The following is a 21,737-nucleotide window of genomic DNA, read 5'->3' on the forward strand; positions in this document are numbered from 1 at the left end:
TCTGCTCTGCCTAGCTGCCTGATGCTGCAGATGTCTGAGCTGCTGCTGGTGAGTGCTACAGAAGGCTATTCAGCTTCCCTTTGCAGTCTGCTCTATCCCCTGATTCTCCAGGAGATACCGTAGCTGTGGCTGCAGATTAGATTTTTCTCTCCCTCCCCCTGCGAGACCTCTGTGTGCTTTGACGTCATGTGTGCTCCTTTCAGTTGCCATAGCAGCCCCATTCCCCAAGCTCTGCCTGTCTCCTCTGGTAGGTTCCACAATGGTACAGCCAGCATCACGCTGCACAATGGTTTCCAGGCAGTGAAAGAGCGTGATTCAGCAAGCCACTCTTCCCCCCCCCTCCCCTTTTATTTCATTATTATCAGACATTTTGCCTCCCCTTTTTCTGTTCTGTTCTACCCTATCCCCCAGGCTTTTATTCGGTTCTTTAAAGGAAAACCGTGATTTACCTCGAAACCAGCTGCCCATCTTTTTTTTTTTTTTTTTTTTTTTTTTTTTTTTTTTTTTTTTTAAATTATCATCTTTTTTTTTTTTTTTTCTATTATTATAAATAGCCCATTTTTTCCTCGGCACTCTTTGGAATGTGATTTAAAAATACCACCTAAAGTCGCAGTTTGGGGAAAAGGTTTCTGGACGAGGAGAATAGCTCGCAAGCAAGGAATGGTAGGTGTTGATGCTAATATTCTTTGACTAACTGCTTTCGCAGGGTGGGGTGATGAATATTGATTGCTGTTTAAAAAACAAAACAGGGGAGAGGGAGAGGGAGACACACAGGTTAATGAAGTAAATTGCTAACCGAAGCAGGAAGGCTGCACCTGTCCTTTTTGTGGCCGGAGAACCATCATTTTCCTGTGTTCGGGTGTGTATGATCTTTAATGTTTGGGCGCTGCAGGTGACCGGCGGCCGTGGGAGCAGGGCAGGGGGCACATCACGGATGGGAGTGTGATAGTGCTTTACCAGCTGGCTCATGTAAACAGTAGTGTTTTACTCAGCCTCATCACCTCTAACGCTGCTTGGGGGCTCTGGGGGGAAGGAGGTGTCTTGGCTTGCAATTCGGTAGAAATGAGTACGTTATGTGGGTTATGTGGTCCATACAGAGCCATATGAAATTCGAATGTGTAAAAATAAAGAGAAAGAGAGGATAAGCAACTGTAGGAGACTGAGAGGGCAGAAGTCTTGGCCTTTTGCAGTGGTTGAATAGGAAAAAAAAAAGTCTGTGTGGGGAGAAGTGAGTGTTTGACAAACCTTGTTGGATGTGGGGATGGGGGTTGTTTTTAAGAAAGTGGCCTTTAATCATCACTCTTCTACATTACTTGGGTGCAAGTGAACAACTTGGCCCATTGGGTTTTACAGAACCAACAAGAGCTTTCAGGAGAAGTGTTTACAGCAAGCTACAGGCCAGTTATTTTAAAAAAGAGAATTAATTATCTGTAGATGCTGCAGAGAAATCAATGTTGCTTTGCAGGGAAATCCTCTGACAGCAAAGCTACTTCTACAGGAAGAAATGTTGGTTTTGTTTTTTACAGCAGAGAGATATTATTAAAAATAATACAAATTTTGACCTGGATAATTAAGTGTTAGAGCATTGTTTAATAAGCCGGTGGTGCTTCCAGTGAACCATGATGGGCATGTTTCACAGCATTCATGTACAGAGGGATTGTAAGCTTGTTTACATGGGCTCTTTTTGCTGCATAGCTTCATGATATCCTCAGTGCAACCTTCCCCTCCTCTGCTATGTTCACTGTGAGTTTTGCCAGAGACTTTTTTAGAGACAAACTGATGCTATAAAAATACAAATTTTGAAGAAAATGATGGCATAGAGTAGAGATTTATTAGCAGGAAAATACAAATTAGTATATTGCAAATGATCAGAGGAATCTGCAATCAGCTTGCTGGAGGACACAGAGCTTGTCCTGAGAGCCCAGCTTCAGAAAAAGAGAACAGGATGGTGTAGGTACTGCACAGGGCTGTTTGTCTCTGCTCACATGTAACCTGTCTTTGGCCCCAATGCCTTGGGAAAAGTGGAGTGCACCAAACCTCTCGTATTTTAACCCTCTTTCAAAACACTGCTGGGTAGTCACTGGTCAGGAATACTCTGGAGTAATATTTTCCTCTGTGGTCCTCCTGCTGTGTGCTCTCTTCCTGCTAGGAAAGGTGGCATAGAAATACCTTTTCAATAGGCTCAGCTAATGACTTTGTCTTACAGGGAAGCAGATGTGAATGACAAAGGTGATTTGACCTCAACCATTAAACAATATTCTTTTTCTCTGATTCTCAATAAACTGCACTCTTGTGCATTGTTCTCTCCTGCTGTTTCAGAACATGCATAATTTGTCAGGGTCCTGTTGTAATTATGGTTTTGTTGAGGAGTATTAGGATTATCCTAAATAGGATAAGGACAGAAATCACTTAGCATGAAAAATAAGTTACCTTCAGCTGCCTCTCTGCCTGCTTGAAAAATGTCCTTCTCATTGTTAAAAAACTCCTTCAGTGCACACACACATTTTTATGAGCAGACCTTGGGGATGAGTGTTTTCTTGCAGGTTTGGGCTTTTTTTCCCTCTTTTTTCCACAGTCAGTGCTTGGCATGTTTGCAGCCCTTTTTTAGAGGTTTAACAGTACTGGATCAATATACCATCAAGCAGTGTTACAGTTCTGGGATCTGGCTTGTGAAAGCAAAGAGAGGTATCAAAATTTCACTGCCATGGTATTGGACAATGTCATAAAGTTCGTCTGTAGTTTGCAGTCCATTGCAAAACTCATCCAATTTAAGGAAGAGCTAAAGGATGCCCAAAGGAGGATGGTTTTAGCATTGCTTTTGCAGATGACATTATAGTTTTGTTAGGACTTGGAAGACAGAAAAGCTGCATTTAGGGAAAGGTCTCAGTAACCTCTTAAATTGTTGTTCAGTAAAAACTACCCAGTTCTTTAGACAATTCAAAATTACAGAAAATATCACCAGCTTGTTGATAAATTTTCAAATCAAAGTGAAGTGGTTTTTTGTTTGTTTGTTTTTTTTTTATGGCAAGCGTTCTATATCTGTAACCCCTCCCATTCCACTGATTACATTTTGAGCTTATAATAGCACTACTAGAAATGATGTCCTAAAAGCCTAGTGATTGCAGTATTACCACAGTTGCTGCTCTGTTATGTCATCAGGAGTAAAGGAGAGAGACTTCCCTGTCTCTCCCTGTATTATTGGACAACAATACTGAATATGGATATAACCTGGCTTTCAATGCTCATCGTCTGCTACCCTTATCTGTGATTCTTGCACACTTACAGTTTTGAAGGCTACTTGCAAGAAAAATGAGCCTTCATGAAAGGGCAGCAGTTAAAATTAAAAAAATGCTGCACTTGCTGTGAATTCCTTTTTTTTTTTTTTTTCCCCTTCTGGCAGCACCATCTGTGGAGGCAGATATAAGAAAAAGTCTCTCACAGAAACAAAATCTTTTGTACTCGGTTAACCGCCTGAAACCGATGGTCTAAAACTGAGAACAACATACAATTTTAATTAGTGTGAAATATCAGGTGTTAGGGCTATGTTACCTTTCTATTATTTGTGATAGTGAGATTAAAGTAGAGATAAAAAGCAGTACAGGGGATGGGACAGAATTTCACAATCCCCTGTCCACTATTTGCAAAAGTTACACAGCTGTCCTTGAGTTGCTATACTGTGTTTTAGCCTGATAGCTGTAAGCTTTGTTAGCAAGCTTTAGAATCTGTCTTGGCCAGTTGTTAGAAGGGAAGAACAGGAAATTCAGGTCCCATTACTTTCCAGTCTTATTTGTTTGTTATAAAATGAAATTTTTTACCGAAGAATTTGGTGTATGAATTCACTATTGGGGGTGGTGTGTTCTCCTCAGCTTCATCTCTACAGAAGGGATGTAAAGTCATGAAAAAAGCTGGAGGTTCAGAAGATCCTTCCAGTCAAATCAGTAGCTGCTTCACCAGGATTCTACCCTAAGAGGTCAGTAATCCAGGAAATTAAGAACTGCAATTTGAGGTGGGGTTTCAGGAAGCCTGAGTTCACTGGACCCAGTTCAGTGAAGTATAGTGGGGCCTCTCTTGTTAAGTAGTGATTTTCTCATGAGGATTTTTAATCTTCTATTTTTAGTACAAGGTTTTAGTTCTCTTCTAAGATATTTGAAAACCTGTTGTGGTACAGGGGTAAGAAAATGTTGCCCAAACCTTCCACTTAATAGTAATCTCTCAGTTTTGTTCAGTGGTGAGACACCAGAGCACTGTGTGTTTGATTGTTGCATCTTTTATTCACTGTCTTAATACCACAGCATTTGCTTTTTACCACATTTTTTGAGATTGTCTGTCATGCACTTTGGCAGTAGAACTTCTTTTGTAACGTTTTGTTGTTTAACTGGATGCTAGTTTGATAAACAGCAGTAATTCTCAGGCCTTTTCTTATGCCTATATGTGTCCATATCACACAATTTTTAAAGCTGTTAATAATGTCACAAGTCAAATTTAATTTCCATTCCCAGGTATTGATGACAGATGACTGTATACATATTTCAGCTCGTTATAGGTAAAGTTTCTGCTCTTCCTTATTCCAAAGAAAAATTTGAAGATCTGACCTGAGAAAGATAGTATAGAAACAAAAATAATTATTTTAGAACAGTCTTATGACTTTTTTTATCACCATCTGTTGCAGTTTGAACAGACTTGAATATGTGCTCCTGAGAAGTAGGGCCTTGATTTTTTAAATTTTTTTCCCCCCTTTTTTTGCTGGTAGGGGAATAACCATGACACACCTCCCCCACTTAAACAGCACTTCATTCTGCATTGTTTTCTCTCTCTAGCCTTTCTTCTTTGCATGGAAGAAGGGAAATTTATGGTACAGATACTGCCTGAACTGGATGCACTATGGTATAATCAGAGAAAAATCTTAAGTCTTTGCTATATGGTGTGCAGATGCTGATATTCTGGGTTAGTTTAGTTTTCTGAAATTTTCTGTTTCTATCAGATTTGAAAAATAAACCCCAAATATTTCTTTCTCTTTTTTTTTGTGCTTAGGGCTAGTATTAGAAACCTGTACCAACAGCAGGCCAGACTCAAATATCAGCTATGGCAACCCATGCATGAAGTTGATGCCTTTGAACTATTTCCTATAGATGAGACATAGCACATGCTGTGGTGAGTCAACAATGTATTATTGTATTAAATGATACTCCTTGGCAAAAAAAAAATGCCAAATGCCAAAAAATGCTTAATGCCAAAGTGCATGCTGATTTTTTTTTTCCTCCTTTTTCTTTTTTTGGTGGGGGGTGGAGGGAAGGAACATTATTGTTAAAACTTCTTGTAATTTTTAGTACACATTAGCATACTACTGTCATCTTATAATGAGTTTTTCAGGTATATATTTTAGCATTGTATAATTATCAGATGGAGCACATCAGGAATGTGGTTTCCGTGAGAGTTTTATTATAGCAAAATAATTTTTAAATGATCCTACATATGCAGAATTCTGAGTACTATTTAAAATAGTAAAATCTGTTTTACTACTGTAAAATCCACTATTTTACACCGATTTTTCTAACTAATGTTTTGCACCTCTTTGACTTGGCGTGGGGGCAAGGAAAAGTTGCTTTGTGTCTCTGAGATAACTGAAGAAGATTGTGATGAGTCCTCATGGAATTTTTGGACATATATCTCTTTATCCTTGGACAGGAAAATAAATCCTGAGAATAGTGATGAAAAGCAAATGGTCTTTATAAAAATACCCTATAGTTTTAACTATCTTAAGTCTGCTAATAATTTCAATGCGTGTTTCTTGCATAATAAGTCATTTTTGATTCTGATAATTTCTTCAGGGTGGTTTTGGTATACCTTTGGGAGATGAGGAATTTTTAGATTTCTCGTGTAATCTCAGTAGAGTTATTGTGAAACCTTGTTACTCTTGATGGTAGCCAATTTTCTGCTCCAAAAAGGTTTATTTTTTTTTTTTCCACCCCTAATACTATCTAGATGTGTGTCAGTGCAGCCACCACAACCAACACAAACTGAGGGTCAATGGCTTTAAAAAGAAGCCAGAGATTCAAGTGGGTCTGTAGACTTCAAGCAGGTCTTACGTGATTTGGCCTTTATCAGTGGCCAAATCTTACTCCTGATGCTATTGCACCAATCAGGTGTAAATCCAAGTCCCTGAAGTGTTTTTACTGCTCTGTAAGGAGATAGAACTGTTGCTTGCAGATGAGACAGAGAAGGAGATGCACAGTACATACTGATTGGTGGGCAGCAGTGGCACGAGGCTGATGTAACAGTGATGAAATGAGTGCTCTGGGGGCATGCCATTTTCATCCTTGGTAAAGCTGCTGGAAAGAATTAAACAGGTGTCAGCTAAATCTATTGGACTCTGCTTTGAAGTGAGGTGAGTGGCAGAAAGCAGTGCCTAGTAGTTCACTGAGAGAACATGTGTTCTGCTGCAATCTAAAGGGCTTCCCAAGGGGAGAAGCCATATGTTGGACATTTGTGGCATGAAGAGTCCCACCCTGGATGCTCACATCCTTTACTTGTGGACATCCAGTGGAAGCAATTTATTTTAGCATTTATGTAGAACTTTCTAATCTCTCTGTATTACTACTATGATGTATTTAAGTTGTTATGGCTTTTAAGGCCTGTTGTCCAAAGGTAATTCTTGCCAGCAAGACAGCCTTCATCTTGGTTTAATGTGTGGACTTTGGAAACTGTGACACTAAACCTTTCATATATGAATAGATCTGGGTGACTTTTGAATTCACAATGAAGCCATATGATTTTTTTTTATTAATATTCTTTTTTTTTAATTACTGTGTTTAGGGTCATATAGGTAACCTGCTAGTTGTAGATAGTGAAAGTTTTAAATAAGCTAGGAACAGCAAAGTTTATATGATTTATGATAGTTGATAGAGTTGTACAACTAAAGAATTTTGTTAATATGTCTGTAATGAACAGATGTTGCATGAAATTTTTGTGTTGTTGTGTACATGTTAATACAATTAGCTGGTAGTCATGGCAGTCCAGTTCCTCTCTCCATTAACATTATTAAAACTGTTGTATATGTAGAAAAATCACTTTTAAGAAGCTGAGATTCTTAATCCCCACTCTTGGCAATTTTACTTTTAGTAGTATACGTAGTGCTAATACTGGGATACTCCTGTCTGCAAGAAGTGTGACTTGATCATTTGTCCCTCAAGTCATGAAGATGTCTTTATCTTAATGTTGCAGCTACTGATATTGCTGTGTGGTATTTCAAGCATGCACCAAGGGCCCTGTTCAGTGGACTTTCTGAGTTCAGTGCACATCTAAGTCACTTCCTGCAGCTTTGTTCTTACCAATTTCAGTTTCAGGATGGCTAATCAGTACAAATAGCAGGTTTTCAGAGACAGCAAAAAAATTCAGATATGTCATAGGGAGAGAGTTGCTCGAGAAATTTTCCTCCCATTTGACATAATACTACTAGACCAAAATAGTTAAACATGTTTAACAGAAATTAAGGACTTCAAGGTCTTGTTCTGAAGCTACAGCTCCACAAAAAGTATCTGTAGGTGTCTTCAGGCACATAATACAATCTACTAACACGTATTTAAAGCTTTGTATGTGTAGGAATTAGGGATGCAGTCCTGTAAACATATGTGAAGCAAGTTCAGTTTGAAATTTGGGGCCTTGATGTGTAAATACTTATGCTTTCTGTGCGGGCCCTCTCCAGTTAATATTGGTCATTAAGGCAGATGCTTTGAGCATATGACTGTATTTTGAATTCAGCCATGTCTGCTGAGGAGAATGCAAACTTCCTAACTGTAGAACTTGTATGAGAAATCAGAAACCACATCTAAAACTTAGCATATAACAATCAAAGTTAAATTAACTGTCAAAATACTTGTAAAAATGGTCAGGAAAAGTAGCATTTGGAGAACAGAAGTCCTTATCAATATTCATCACAGAAAAGAGCAGGTAAGGAAAAAACTTGGGATATTTTGATTATCATAAAAACAAAGTTAATGTTCTGGGCAATTAGAGATTTGTAAAGCTGAGTTAGTAATTTTGGTAGAAGTCATGTGAGAAAAAGGCTTTGATATAGTTATGGAGAGAAGCAAAGTACTGGGATAAAGGAATTTTTGGGTTTTTTAAAGCACTTGAAACATTTCAAGATCTGTCTATTTGTCTTTCTAGTGTCTTGGCTTTGTATCTTGCTACTACAATTGCATGTTTTTTTGAAAGATTGTGTTGGTTGCTCTTATGTTCGTCACTGTGTAAGTGTTAAAGTGCACAAAGAGAAATTCAGAACTCCATCTAGCCAAGTAAATGTAAAATATAAAGAGCTCCAGTGAGATTAGTGTAGTTACACCTGTAACTGTACTTTTATCAGACTTGTATCAGAGGAGCTTAGAGCACAATTTCCTCTGAGAAACTTGTGTTCGGCTCCTCTGCCTAATAGACAAGCCCTATTTATATTAAATTTCCAACATATTGTAGATGAAAAAACTTATTATCTGTTACTGATGATGGTGATGGAATGTGCAACATATTTCCCCTTGGAGAACTGTTGCCTTAGTGTATTTCCAAAAGCTATTTGTCATGTGATCAGCTACATACAAACAAAGGTCAGAAATGACCTCTAATAGTCAACACTTCAACTCTTCACCTTCTCTGCTTTTCAAGGAGCCTGGATTTTTTTCCAGAAAGTGCTGAGATCTTCACTTTGAATTACAGATTTTGCAGTGAAACCCCTTGATCACCTTTTATTTTTATAAATGTCACTGGAAATGCCCATAAAGGGAATTTTCCCACCCTTGCATTTTTTTATTGTCGTTGATTATCTTTTTTTCCTTTATTTGGATTTTTTTGGTCTCCTAAAGATATTGATTTGCAGAATGTTTTCACTCCCTTTTTAATTCAGATGACATTATGAGGTTTTATGCTATTAGTTCTTATTCTGATTCATATCCCCTCTCTCTCATCCTTGATTTGTCTTTACTGATTCCCACAGCCCCTAAGATTAGTATTTTAATTAAGTTATATTGAAATGTAGCATTGTCAACTCTTGCAGTATTTGGGTTTTTTTAATGCCTTAAGCTAAGTGTCACATATATATGAGAAACTCTGATCTTTCTTTTAATAAAATGTAGGCTTTTTGTTCATTTACCAGGGAAAAATGAAGCTTGGACGCTTCAAAAATGCACAGCCCTTCCACCAAGATTATTCCCTGGCAATATGTTAGAATATTGGGATCACATGACATGGTTCTTAGACATTTGGGACTGATAGTCTTAAAAATAATATATATTTTTAAGTTAGTTGGAAAGTAAAGATTTGCTATCTTTCTGAATGCTTTTAAAGACATGTACGTGCCTTGTGCTGTACCTATGTGTATATTCCTCCAGTAGCCTGAATTGGCCTTGGAAAAGTCAAGCTATTGGCACATTTAAAAAGTGAAGATGAAATCAATGTAAAATATTCAAGTGCAGATGTCTGCCTTTGGGGGATCTCCAGTTGTTTAGTTTCACTTTAAAAGCATTTCATCCATCAGTATTTCATTCTACCACATGTCAGTCTGTGCTTGTTGAAAAGGAGTGGACTTAATTTACAACCTTGTGTCAGGTGTGACCTGTGAATATATCACAGGAAATATTTGTGTCTGCTGTATTTTTTTGAGTTGCTGATGGAAAAACTATCTCTGTACCACCTGCTAGTCCAGTTCAGTATTTGGCAGGCTCCCCTTCCAATCTTACGGAAAATATCCAGGATTATTGCTGTAGAATATGGGAGTAGAATGTCAGACAAATATCTTCCGAACCTTTGAGCATTTTTTTCAGTGTGATTCTTATGAGTTGTATTAAAATAATTTGAATAGCCTGCAGAAGAATAAATGGAAATGCCAAATCAATAACAGAAGACACGGAGAATGGTGCCAGCGGAAAGGTGGAAAAGAGAGCAAGACAGCAGTAAATTCAACTGCATTAATGGGTATGGCATATGAACCCATATTATATAAAGTGGTGGGAAGTATTTTGTTACCACAGGGTGAAAGATTTTGCCTGCTTCCTCTTCTAGGCTTGTTAGCGGGGTATAGCTCTGTGCCTATGTCTTTGTGAACTGTTCTTATCCGAAGTGTCTTTCCTTCTCACAATCTGTCAACAGGAGCAGAAACCTGAATATACTGTGCAATACTGCCAGCTTTTCCTCTGCTCACCTTTCCTCTGCTGTTGTGTGTGTTGGAAAGAGCAGGGAGCAAGTGAAGAGTATGACTCTCCTAGAGAGAAGCATCCACAGTACTGGCAACATCAGCCACTACATTCATGTTCCCTGTACTAGGGTGTAGGTCAAGCTGGCTCAAGACAGCAGTATGCTAACTGCTGTACAGACATTAGGTTAGCTGCAAGCTCCTGGGGCAGTCATTTCCCAGCCATAAAAAAGGGGGAAAACAAGTAAAACATGCACAGAGTTATGGATGCAATGCAGCCATTATGACCTTAATGTCATGTTCCTTCTCTCTCAACTGCTGTGTGTTGGGATGGAGCGTGGCAGACATGTGAAAGGACAAAGGATAATATACATGGTGAGTTATTCAGAGGTCATTTAAAGTCATTGTACATCCACAGCCTCATCTGCAGCCCCTTAGTATCCTTGTTGTGTTGGCAAGGAGAGAGGGAACATTGCAGGCATGGTGCAGTACTTGTGCATTCTTTATGTGCTCAAATTCCTGGCAGGATTAATAAAAGCAATTCACCTGTGATGAGTTTGAGGAGATGTAATTATTAAATAGGTGTTCTTGAGCTGTTGGCTGTTGAATAGCTCTGGCTTGGTTTTATAAAAAAAAAAAAAGAACACTATGAATGTAAGAACAGTCAGTAGTCTCACATGAAAAACCCATCTAGCAAAGGCTTCTGTCCTCTGTGGCCACCAGCTAAATATTTGGAGAAGAAAAGTGAGAACAAGATAAGCAACCATAAATGTTTCTCTTACTGTGTCTTTCTGTATTTTGGAAGCTGTATTTTTGGGTCAGAATTGTTTATTTGTGTTAAAAGTTTTGCTTCCTAATTCAGCGTTTTCTGCCCAGTATGTGTTTTATGAGCTCTTTTCTAGGTGTGCAATATGAAGATCAAGTTCTGGCTGCATTGAAAATGCTGAGCTTTGGTTTTTACAAGTGATGCTGGGTGTAGATTTAGTCATATTCTGGAAAAAAAATAGTTCTTCTTGTGTGAACCCTTTGTAAAACTGCAGAGGCTTTGAAAGTACTATGAAAGTATAATAACATCCTCATAAAAAGTTCTGATTCCTAGCAGATATGAAGTCATTGCTAGAGTAATATTTATACAGCAGCTTCTGGAGTAATTTATTGTTTGTAGCTCTGTCCCAAGCTAGTTTGTGTAGACCAATGCAGCATATGGAATCATAGAATTGTTTGGGTTGAAGGGACCTTGGAAGATCATCTAGTCCAACCCCCTGCCACAGACAGGGCCTTCTTTCACTACTAGTAGGGAGACTTTCTAATGTGTTTCCTTTCTGCCTTTGTTTAAAAATCTAACTCCAGTTAGGTATCCAGTTAGTAGGGTTACTTTCCTTAGAGCAGCATGTACTGGGCACTGAGCAGGTGCCAGTGCTGTCCATTCTGGCCTGTCATTGCTGCATGAAAGGAGAGAAGAATGGGAGGATTTTCTTGATTTATAAGCTGTTAGGAATGAAGTAGAGCACACAAGAGAGAGCAGGATGGAATTCATTATGCTATGTTTCATGGAGTGGACGTGATGGTTTTTCTTGGTTGCACATCACAACCAGGTGACATAATGACCTAAAATGGTATCCAAATGTTCTTGTTCTTGTATTCTCAAAGCAATGTTTTCTCTGAACCTGAGTGGTTACTGTTATTTGCGGGTTTTCACCATTTAACTTCACTGCTTCATGCCTAGTTCAAGTACTGTGTATGTAATTTACCACCAAGAATTCAGAGATAGTTTTTGAAAATTGCTTCCTATTCTTATGCAGGAACATAAAGAGCAAGTAAAAAGGAAATTACATTTTAATACTGTTTGTCTTGAAACAAAAAATCCTCTCTGAGCTGTTCTGAAAATGTTCTGCATGGCTTAATTGTGAATCATAATGCTACTTAAATGCCTGCATTAATTTTATGTTAGATTTCAGTCATCAGCACATAGATAGATGTTTTTGTGGCATTATGAATGCTTGATTTGCTGTTGTATTTAAAATAATTTTTTTAATCTGTCAAGCTGTGCAAAGACAATCTGGTAGATGTCTTCCATGACAGAACAATGTCAAAAAATACCCACGTGGTTGTACAAACAGCACTGATCCACAGACCCTTTCATAAAAACAGCATTTTGAAGGTGGTATATACTCTTCAGTCTAACAAACCTGTAGTGCAATTCTCTGCTTTTCTTTTGAGGATTTGAAAAAATGAAGACAAGGATATCTGCTTGGTTTTGGCTTTGCTAGGTAGTTGCAGCAATTGTTAGTTGAGGTTACATGTGTGTCCGTCAACATAAAGTGTAACATAACACATGTGAAGCAGTATTGTCAAAACAAAAGTATTTGAAAGCCTTGAGTGAAATCTTCAGACTTTTGAAGCTCTTTTATTTTCATTTTGTGAACTTGCAGGCTACCTTTGGGTCTTATTGTGAATGTTTTCTCTAAAAATCAAAAGGACGTAATAAAAAACTCATGTAGGCTCCAGGAAACAACTCAGCTAATAGGAAAATTACAGCAAAGGTACTGGTGTCAGCAGGGATTGGTGGGATAAATTTTACAGCAAATTTCATTGGAAATAATACTGTTTTGCATGGACCAACTGCCCAGCACCCTTACCAGGCAGAATCTGACCTGGGAAGTAATTCTTACTTTTTTTAAGAAATAATAGTCAAGATCTCCCCCCAGAAGCCTATCAGATGTTAAAATTATAAACTGAAATATAGCTCTTTAAGCTTAAATTGCAAAGTCAACGAAGCAGTACTGTTTATCTAGAGCAGGAAGAAATGGAGTGGGTGGTGAAACAGCTTTATGACGCATTGTATTGTATCTTGAAGGTGGGCTGTTGGAATAAAAATTTGCTCACGGTGAGGTTAGATGCACATTGCCCTGAATCTTTTTCCACTTGATAATTGGTAGACTTGACTGGTTGGCTCAAGAGTTTGTTCATGTGAATGGGCTGGACAACAGGTAGTCCATACCAATTAACCAATGAAGCAGAACTTGGTGGGGTTATGGAAACAGTACAGACAAAGACAGCCTAGGTGTGCCTCTGTTTTTATAATTCTGAGGACATCAGAGTTACCTCAACTCTCATTAGCTCTTTGTTCTTTTTGTCAATGAATGAAAGAAAAATTAGAACTTGGCTTAAATTTTGAATAGTATCAGGAACATGTTCTTTTTGACACCAGATTCTGGTGAGTTTGATGACATAAAGCCACACATTCTTCTCTTTTTCTTTCTTTCTCAAATTCCTTTTGCAGCTGTGATGAACATTTCATGCTGTCCTATGTAACTGTAATACTGTTATCAGAGCTAGTATGCTACAGTTTTTCTTAAGGGTTGAGGTAGTATACAGGACCACTCTTCTTTATGGTTCCAAAGTTTCAGTAACTGGAGAGAACTGCAAAGAAGAGAACTATAGTGAAGTTAGACTTTAGTGGCTTTGAAAATTATAGTTAAGTCATCATATTCAAGATTTCAGAGTAAATACATTGTCAAGTGCATGTGACTTCCTAATCCTTGTTCAAGTACTATTGTGTTTTTCCCCCCCCACTGAAAGATTACTTTTGGACTAAGGATGAGTTTTTACACGAGAGATCAGAATAGATCAAAGCAGACTTTTGAGCTGGTTCAAATTAGAATTGCTTGGGTGTTTTCAAAGAAGCAATGTTGAATTGTGGCAGGAGAGAACACAATCCACTGCTGAAGGTCGATGCTCCTTTAACCAACAGGGTGAAGGCAATATGGGCATTTTTAAAACAACGAAAAATATTATGCATAAAATATCATGTATAAAATTACTTCCTAGGGACCCTAGAGCACAGAAATAGCAGTCCATCATACATTACAATCATTATTATTACTTTTTAAATATAAAAGAGAGAACAAGATTTAGTATATTCTGAATCTTCTGCCAGGATTTGACTGTCAGCAACAAAGTCCACATTGGAATGTAAGTGGTTATCCCTAAAATAAATCTGACAGCACATCTGGAAATACTGCAGAGAAACTTTCTACTGCTCAGTGAGCTAATTTTAATCATCTGCAAGCACAAATCAGTTTAATTAGCAAGTCTACTGTTTTCTAATGAGACCTCACTTGGACTCCATCTAGCTCTGGAGTCCTCAGTACATGATAGACATGGACCTGTTGAAGCATGTCCAGGGAAGGGACAAAAAGATGATCAGAGGGATGGAGCACCTCTTCTATGAGGAAAGGCTGAGAGATTGGGGTTCTTCAGCCTGGAGAAAGCAAGCTCCAAGGGAAGACTTCTTTGTAGCCTTCCAGTACTTAAAAGGAAAGTTCAAGAAAGATGGGGACACTTTTAGTGGGGCCTGTAGCAACAGGACAAAGGGCAATGGTTTTAAACTGAAGTAGGGGAAACTTAGAGCAGATATAAGGAAGAAGTTTTATTTTTGTTATTAGGAGGGTTGTCAGATACTGAAACAGCTTGCCTTGAGGTGCTGGATGCCCAGTCCCTGGCAACATTCAAGGTCAGTCTGGATGGGGCTCTGAGCAACCTGATCTCATTGAAGGTGTCTCCTATTCATTGCAGGGGGGTTGGATTAGATGACCTTTTTAAAAGGTCCCTTCCAATCAAAAAGAAAGAAAAGAAAAACTTGGCTAAGTAGATAAACCAATTGTGCTGAAGTAGGCCCAACGCTATTGCACAGTAGCCGTCTTCATGGAGCAGCCTGACCTTTTCCAGTAGCACCTCAGACAGAATTTGGTATCATCAAACCTCAGGTTTTTGCTACCCATCCTGCTGGGTTACAAAGCCCAGTTGAAGCTTATCCTGATCTTGTGATGCGAGCTACTTCTGTTTCACCACCTACTCCATTTCTTGCTGCTCTAGATAAACGCTGCTTCTTTTTTAACTTTGTCTGCAGTTTAAGCACCGGATTAAAATCCATGTCATTTTCCCAACGAAGGCATGCAGGATCTTTCTGCAGATTTCAGCAGAACTCTGGTTTTGATCTCATTCAGAGATTTGGAGGGATGAAGAGGAAGAAGCTTTTTTATTTCAGCCATCAGGATTACCACTATTTTGCCTCAGAATGTGCCTTGCAATAAAAACAGATTCCAGAATCAAGTTATTCTTATTGCTGTGCCTTACTGACAAAACTGTTGTATCTCCTCTGAATCCATGACCTCTGTTTCTTTTCAATGTCTGGTCATCTCTAAGTGAGTTGCTTTTTAGTTTCATCTTTTGCTGGTGCCATGTTAGAAACTGTCTTTGAAAAGGCTTGGTGGACGTTTCCAAAAACAGATGCTTGAAGTAATACTGTGTGGAATGCTCAATCAAGCACCAGCATGATTTTGTGTCAGATCTGCAGGCTTGTTTTGTGTCTAGGGCAGCTAAAGGTGAAAACTAAATATGATGTCAAAAACTTGAAAGAAGGTTAAATGATGTCTTCAACAGAATACTATAAAAAAATCACCTTTTAGAGAAAAAATCAGCTCCAAGAGATAGAGCAAATTCAGACTAGCAAGTCCATACCTTTAAAAGCTTGGTTGTAATGAGACTATTTAGTAGCCATGCTGAAAATGAAACAGATTTCCTTGCCTAGAATGCTTCTTGATTCAATCAGTAAATGCAGACCAGAAACCAGTTGCTATTTCAGTTAATTCACTGGATGCTATATCATTGGTTGGGAAGACAGAGAGAATAGGCAGTAAAAAAGCAGTGTACCTCAGTTCTGCAGGATTTATTTTGCTGATTTTTTTTTTTTCTCCCCAGTATGAGGCACTTGCTTTTGACACTTCAAATTTATGTTGTTATTTATTTTCAATCCTTATGTTCTAGTGCAAAGCTTCAGCTTGGAGTTGAGAGTTATGTGAGGGAGAGAGTGCTGTGAATGCCTTCTGTTTGTCCATGAAAGGAAAGTCTCTGTCCTCCAGAAATTCTGTGTTGTAGCAGAGAGCTGCAGTTTGGAAAGGCTGTGTATCACTGCTCCGAAGGACAAGCATATATAAAGATAATTAGCAGGCTCAGCAGCTAGACAGAGGCAGAATGGGGATACATGTAGCAAGATAGAGGCAGAATGAGTTTTAAACAAAACAAGACATATTTAACTGTGTCATTATGTTGGATTCATATGTTACATGAATGCACTTAATGGTACATGAGGAGGTTTGTGATGTTGAATATACCTAAACCCACGGAGAGCTTTTTCAAGTTGATTTCACCTCCATCTGATATTGTTTTCATTAGCTTTAATGAATATATGACTAGCCATAAACCCTAAAATGTTAATTTATATTCATGGTGAGTTGTATTAGAGTATCTCCTGGCACGTTTCATGGTTGTACATTAATAAAACTTTCTGCTTTTTATTGCCATGAACGAAAATAAAAAATCGTGTCAAGAGAGATTTAAGCCAGTATTTCATCTTCAATACTGAGTAATACTGCAGGTGGATATTGTGAAATTCATGTAGAGAATTGCTTTTTTCCTACAGTAAAAAGAAATATTTGGGCTCAAAGCTTCTGCTAGGCTAGTAAGTCATTAGAATGAAAAAGATTTTCATTGTGGGTTTGGTATTATGAGTTTGTGTTAAATATTGCTTTTTAGTAAGTGATGTAAGCATTTTCTTTCACTTAGGGTGAGGTCCAAAATACATCTGCCTCTTTATCAAAAAGAACAGATGCTGCCATTAAATTGCTCAAATTTACCATCAGAAAATGGTGTTGCTCTGATATTGCACTTCTTTTTTGGCACTTAGTTGTTATACTCAGTTACGTTTTTTTCATGCTAAATAGCAGCTTTTTAGTGATGTCTTCCCCTTAATACACATAATGGGAGGAGGAGGGGAAACCACACAATGCTGGAGTTTACTGTAATTTTTTTTTTTTGTAAGATGTAAAATGCAGGAAATTTGTGGAATACAAAGCTATTTCCTCAGGATACAGAGCTTGGCCTCTTTGTGCATGTGGTATTTTGCGCTATTTTCAGTGCTATAGAATTTTATGGCTTAATTCTCTGGCACAGTGCATCATCAGCATTGTATATTTGCATTGACTCATCAGTCTTGGTTGTTGTTTTTTTTTTAAATAGAATATGTAGTAAATCATAACTGGCTTTTGAGAATTAAAATTAAGCCACTGAATGAATTGATTTGTCCTTGCATATGATAAATAAGTGTGTTTGTTTGCAAAGTACCCTGCTTGCTATTGAAACGTAGTGTAACTGCAGGAGTAAAAATAAGGAGAAGAGAAAGGGAAGCTGGTGTGGGGCAAAGACAAATGACAGCAACTTTGACACAGTTGTTCTTGGAGTCCAGGTTTTGGTGCTGTACGTGACATACTGCAATTTTTTTGCAGGAGACTTTCCCATAGTCAGTGAGGGTTTGTTAAACATTCGATAAGCCTGGTTGACAAGTGTGCTATGCTTGCAGAACCGGAGGTCTAGAAACATGGAGGACAATGTAAAGGGTGTTTGCATAAGAGGGCAGAAAAAGCCCACTGCTAATATGATATTAAGCCTTTGTCATTGAAGTTGTTTGGTAGGACAAGCCAGTGCCATGGGAAAAATCTGCCAAAGGAACTAGTGCAATTAGTTACCAGCTTTTGAAATATTCATCCAAATGATTACTTCGATCTGTTAATAAAGTTAGGAGTAGGAAAATCACAGAATCACAGAATATGTTGAATTGGAAGGGACTCACAAGGGTCATTGAGTCCAACCCTGCACAGGACCATCCCCAAGAGTCACACCCTGTGCCTGAGGGGATTGTCCAAATGCTTCTTGAACTCCGTCAGCCTTGGAGCTGTGACCATTTCCCTGGGGAGCCTGTTCCAGTGCCCAGCTACCCTCTGGGGGAAGAACCTTTTTCTAATATCCAACCTAAACCTCCCCTGACACAACTTCAGGCCAGCCCCTTGGGTCCTATCCTTGGTCACCACAGAGCAGAGATCAGTGCCTGCCCCTCCTCTTCCCCTCACAAGGAAGTTGTAACTGCAGTGAGGTCCCCTCAGTCTCCTTTTCTCCAGCCTGAACAGATCAAGTGCCCTCAGCTGCTCCTCATACGGCTTCCCTTCATGCCCTTCACCATCTTCATTTCCCTCCTTTGGACACTTTCTAATGGCTTAATATTTTTCTTAAATTGTGGTGCCAAAAACTGCACGTCAGGTCCAATCACACATGAGTGCCATTGCATCTCATGGCCATGACTGACTGAAATATCTTGATTTTACTGACAGTTTTCTTATTCCAATTTAAATCTAGAGAGCTGTGTTTCCTTTAAGCCTGTTTTTTTAACCTTACAAAATTTAATTTAGATTAAATAGTCCTGTTGGCATTTAGTGAAGAATGAGTGTCTCCCTTAGTTCTGCTCGAATACTGATTGCTGATACAGACATTTGGTCTGGGTTAGTACTGGACAGCATCTGTTTATGCCTCACTTCATCTCAAGACTTGGGATTTGCTGGGTATCAGTTTTGGTTTTGCTTCTTGCTTTGTTGTCGCTTTTTTGTCGCTTCACACACCCACGCCCCTCCCTCCCATGAAGTGTGTTTTCTTTTCATGTCACTACTTCTGAAAACTACCATTGCCTTCTCAAAGAGATACCAGTTCTGGGCAGGGAGTAGCATGGACACACATGCTTTTTAAAGGCATGTGTGCCTTCTTAAAGGCACATTGTTTTAGTGTTGAATGCTTATCCTCTTTTTGAAAGGTTTGTGAGTGGTGCCTTATCTAAACAGATTTTATGTTTATTTACCTCTTCTTATGAGCCCCTGAAGTACCAGCAGGTGGTGTGGGGGGAAATGAAGTGAGATTATTTTCTTTCTGTTTATTTTCTTTCTGTTTATTTTCTTTCTGTTTATTTTCTTTCTGTTTATTATCAGAAAATGACCCTGGAGCTCTGTCTTTATTTGCATAAACTGTGTCAGAGCGAAAGCTTGTAGAACATGTTTGCACAAGATTTGGGAGTGATGATTTGAAGTGATACTTGTTTTGACAAATATGTTATGTCAGGTAAAAGCAAATTGTTTTGCTCACTTCTTTCTGTACAATAGCTCCCTAATTTTCAGTGTCATATACTTTTGTAAGTCCTGAATTTCTTCTAAGCAAGCCACTTACAGGATTTTGTATGTTTTTTTGATTAAAGGAAGAACTGTGTTGTCTAGGATTTGTAACCTTGCAGGAGAATCTTATTAAGTTATCTTGGTAACTTGGCAACTTGGTTTTCATAGAATCATGGAATGGTTTGTGTTGGAAGGGACCTTAAAGATTATCTATTTCCAGCCTCCCTGCAATGGGCAGGGACACCAACTGCTAGATCAGGTTGCTTAAAGCCCCATCCAACCTGGCCTTGAACACTGCCAGGGATGGGGCAACCACTTCCTGGGCAACTTCTCTGGGCAACCTGTTTCCAGTGCTTCACCACCTTCATAGTAAAGAATTTGTTCCTCCTATCTGAACTTACCTTCTTCAGTTTAAGGCCATTACCCCTTGTCCTATCACTACACACCCTTGTAAAAAGCCCATCTCCAGCTCTCTTGTAGCCCCTTTAGGTACTGGAAGATGCTCTAAGGTCTCCCTGGAGCCTTCTCCAGGCTGAACAGCCCCAACTCTCTCAGCCTTTCTTCATAGGAGAGGTAAATTAGCCTGTTTTCCAGGTTAGAGATTGTGCCAGTGACAATCATATGTGTATCTTAAATTAGTATATAACAAACAGAACGTTTTTGTTTGGAGATTTTTTTTTTGAAATCAGGATCCCAGTGATAACGTATCACCAAATAAGGTACTAGGTATTGTTTCTTGGTTGATTAAACACTAAATTTAATCCGCATGTTGCCTCTTCTTAGCTTTAATATGGAAAACAAATGTAGGAGTTGGAAAAGTGGGGATTAGTGATAGCAAGGCGCATATAAAATCATCTCATACTGTTTTAAGAGTGAGCAATTGCTAGCTTGCAATTCAGAGCTCATTTTTCTAATACGCTTATGTTAACAGTTTTATAATTAAGCTTCAGTTAAAATTATAATAATAATTTCCTTTTCCATTCAAGCATAACAAAGCACTTAAACAAGCATTAATAAGCCTCATATCAACTCTGAAAAATAAGTATTATTGCCCCTATTTTACAGCTGGGTAAGCATAATTGAGGGTAAGTGATTTACTCTGAAGTGACAAATACTGCAAATGGCAGCTCCTGGATACTCCTCCAGCTATGTGGACCTCAGTGTTAAAGTGCATATATCAGGTTAGATCCTTAAATATTAAGGCTTAATAATAAAAAATTAACTCAACAATGCTTAATGTAGATGGAAAAACTTTGTATAAATAACATGCATTATGGCAGAAAATATGGGTTTGAGACTTTTGGGTAAAAGACAAGGACTTGGTGTTCTGGTTGATCTGCCTTTTTTTTTTTTTTTTTGAAGTCTTTTGCTCAGGTCTTCTGCGGATCTGTGGTGCATCACCTTTGGTGAGGGTAGAGATCTCTGTGCTCTCTGCTTCTGTGGAGATGAAGAGCCAAGGAGCATGGCCTGAAGTGGATGAGCACAAATGCAATCCAGGAGCACTTGCTGAGCAAAGCGTTGTGGTCAATCTGTTATTTCACAGCTCACTTGTTCAGACAGGAAGACCCTAAGTCTTGGCTGGGATATAGGGCTTTGATCCATCCTTTGACAAAATGTCCAACTTAAGCTGAATTTGAAGGACTTCATGTGTTCCCTCAGCTCTTTGAAATTTTTCCAGTTTCTTCTGAGCAAAGACTTTGTATGTAACCTGTTAATAATGGGTGTAAGCAGAAAAAAAGAGCAGTCTAAGGGTAGTTGCATGTTAACACAGGGAAAACTTTCCTTTCTGTGGGGAAGCAGATAGGTGGATGTCATCAAAATGTCTTTAATGAAAAAAAACCCCAAACCATAATAGAGTAAAACTGCTGGACTAAATTGCTGACTTTGCAGCCGCTTCCAGAAATATATCCTAACCTGCACCACAGCAGGAAATGCAGAATAAATAATTACAGATCCCTCAATGGAAGGCATGCCACAGGCAAGGAATAGAAACCCAACCTTCCTTCAGAATGAAAAAATAATGAAAAAAAATAGGAGCAAACCACCATAAATAGTGACAAAGCCCCCTGGAAATTAAAAGCCCACTTCCTTGGAAGAGGGAGAATTTTAGTGTGGCCAAAGACTGCTGATGGCTTCTGACTTAAATTATACTCTGGTGTTGCTTACTGATGGTTTTCACAGGTATCATCACTGCATGTATGTAGCATGTGTAAAGTTCACAAATACAGAAGTCAATGCCATTTACATTGATCAGCAGCTCACAACCCTATGGTTGAAAAGGCACCTCCCCATATAACAGCATGTGCATTGTTGTATAGTATATATGGATGTGTCTATTGTCAATTCAATCCTACAAATTTATAGGCAAAACATTTCGATATGACTGAAACATCTTTTTTTCTCTATTTCCTGAGAAGTAATTTAAATATGAGAACAGGAGGTATTTCTGACAAGTATTTAACCTTGTTGCACATTAGAAGTTCAAGTACTTACCATATCTGAACAGTATT

At 38.5% G+C, this 21,737-nt stretch overlaps 1 protein-coding gene across 4 annotated transcripts in view; it reads left to right on the forward strand.

The window, feature by feature from the left end:
* Window positions 1–262: 262 nt before the first annotated feature.
* MAPK10 (mitogen-activated protein kinase 10) overlaps window positions 263–21,737 on the forward strand; it is a 157,720-nt gene continuing 136,245 nt past the window's right edge. Inside the window, exons 1-2 of one of the 4 annotated variants that reach the window (XM_064651670.1) lie at window positions 263–663; window positions 5,032–5,151. In XM_064651670.1, coding sequence (XP_064507740.1) covers window positions 5,144–5,151 — 8 coding nt within the window. In that variant the 5' untranslated portion in view covers window positions 263–663; window positions 5,032–5,143. Of the gene's footprint in view, window positions 664–844; window positions 860–5,031; window positions 5,152–21,737 lie in introns of those variants that run through there. The other 3 variants (XM_064651671.1, XM_064651675.1, XM_064651677.1) reach the window with 3 other exon arrangements.

The sequence above is a fragment of the Pseudopipra pipra genome, chromosome 4, assembly GCF_036250125.1.
Source record: "Pseudopipra pipra isolate bDixPip1 chromosome 4, bDixPip1.hap1, whole genome shotgun sequence".
Classification (NCBI taxonomy): Eukaryota; Metazoa; Chordata; class Aves; order Passeriformes; family Pipridae; genus Pseudopipra; species Pseudopipra pipra.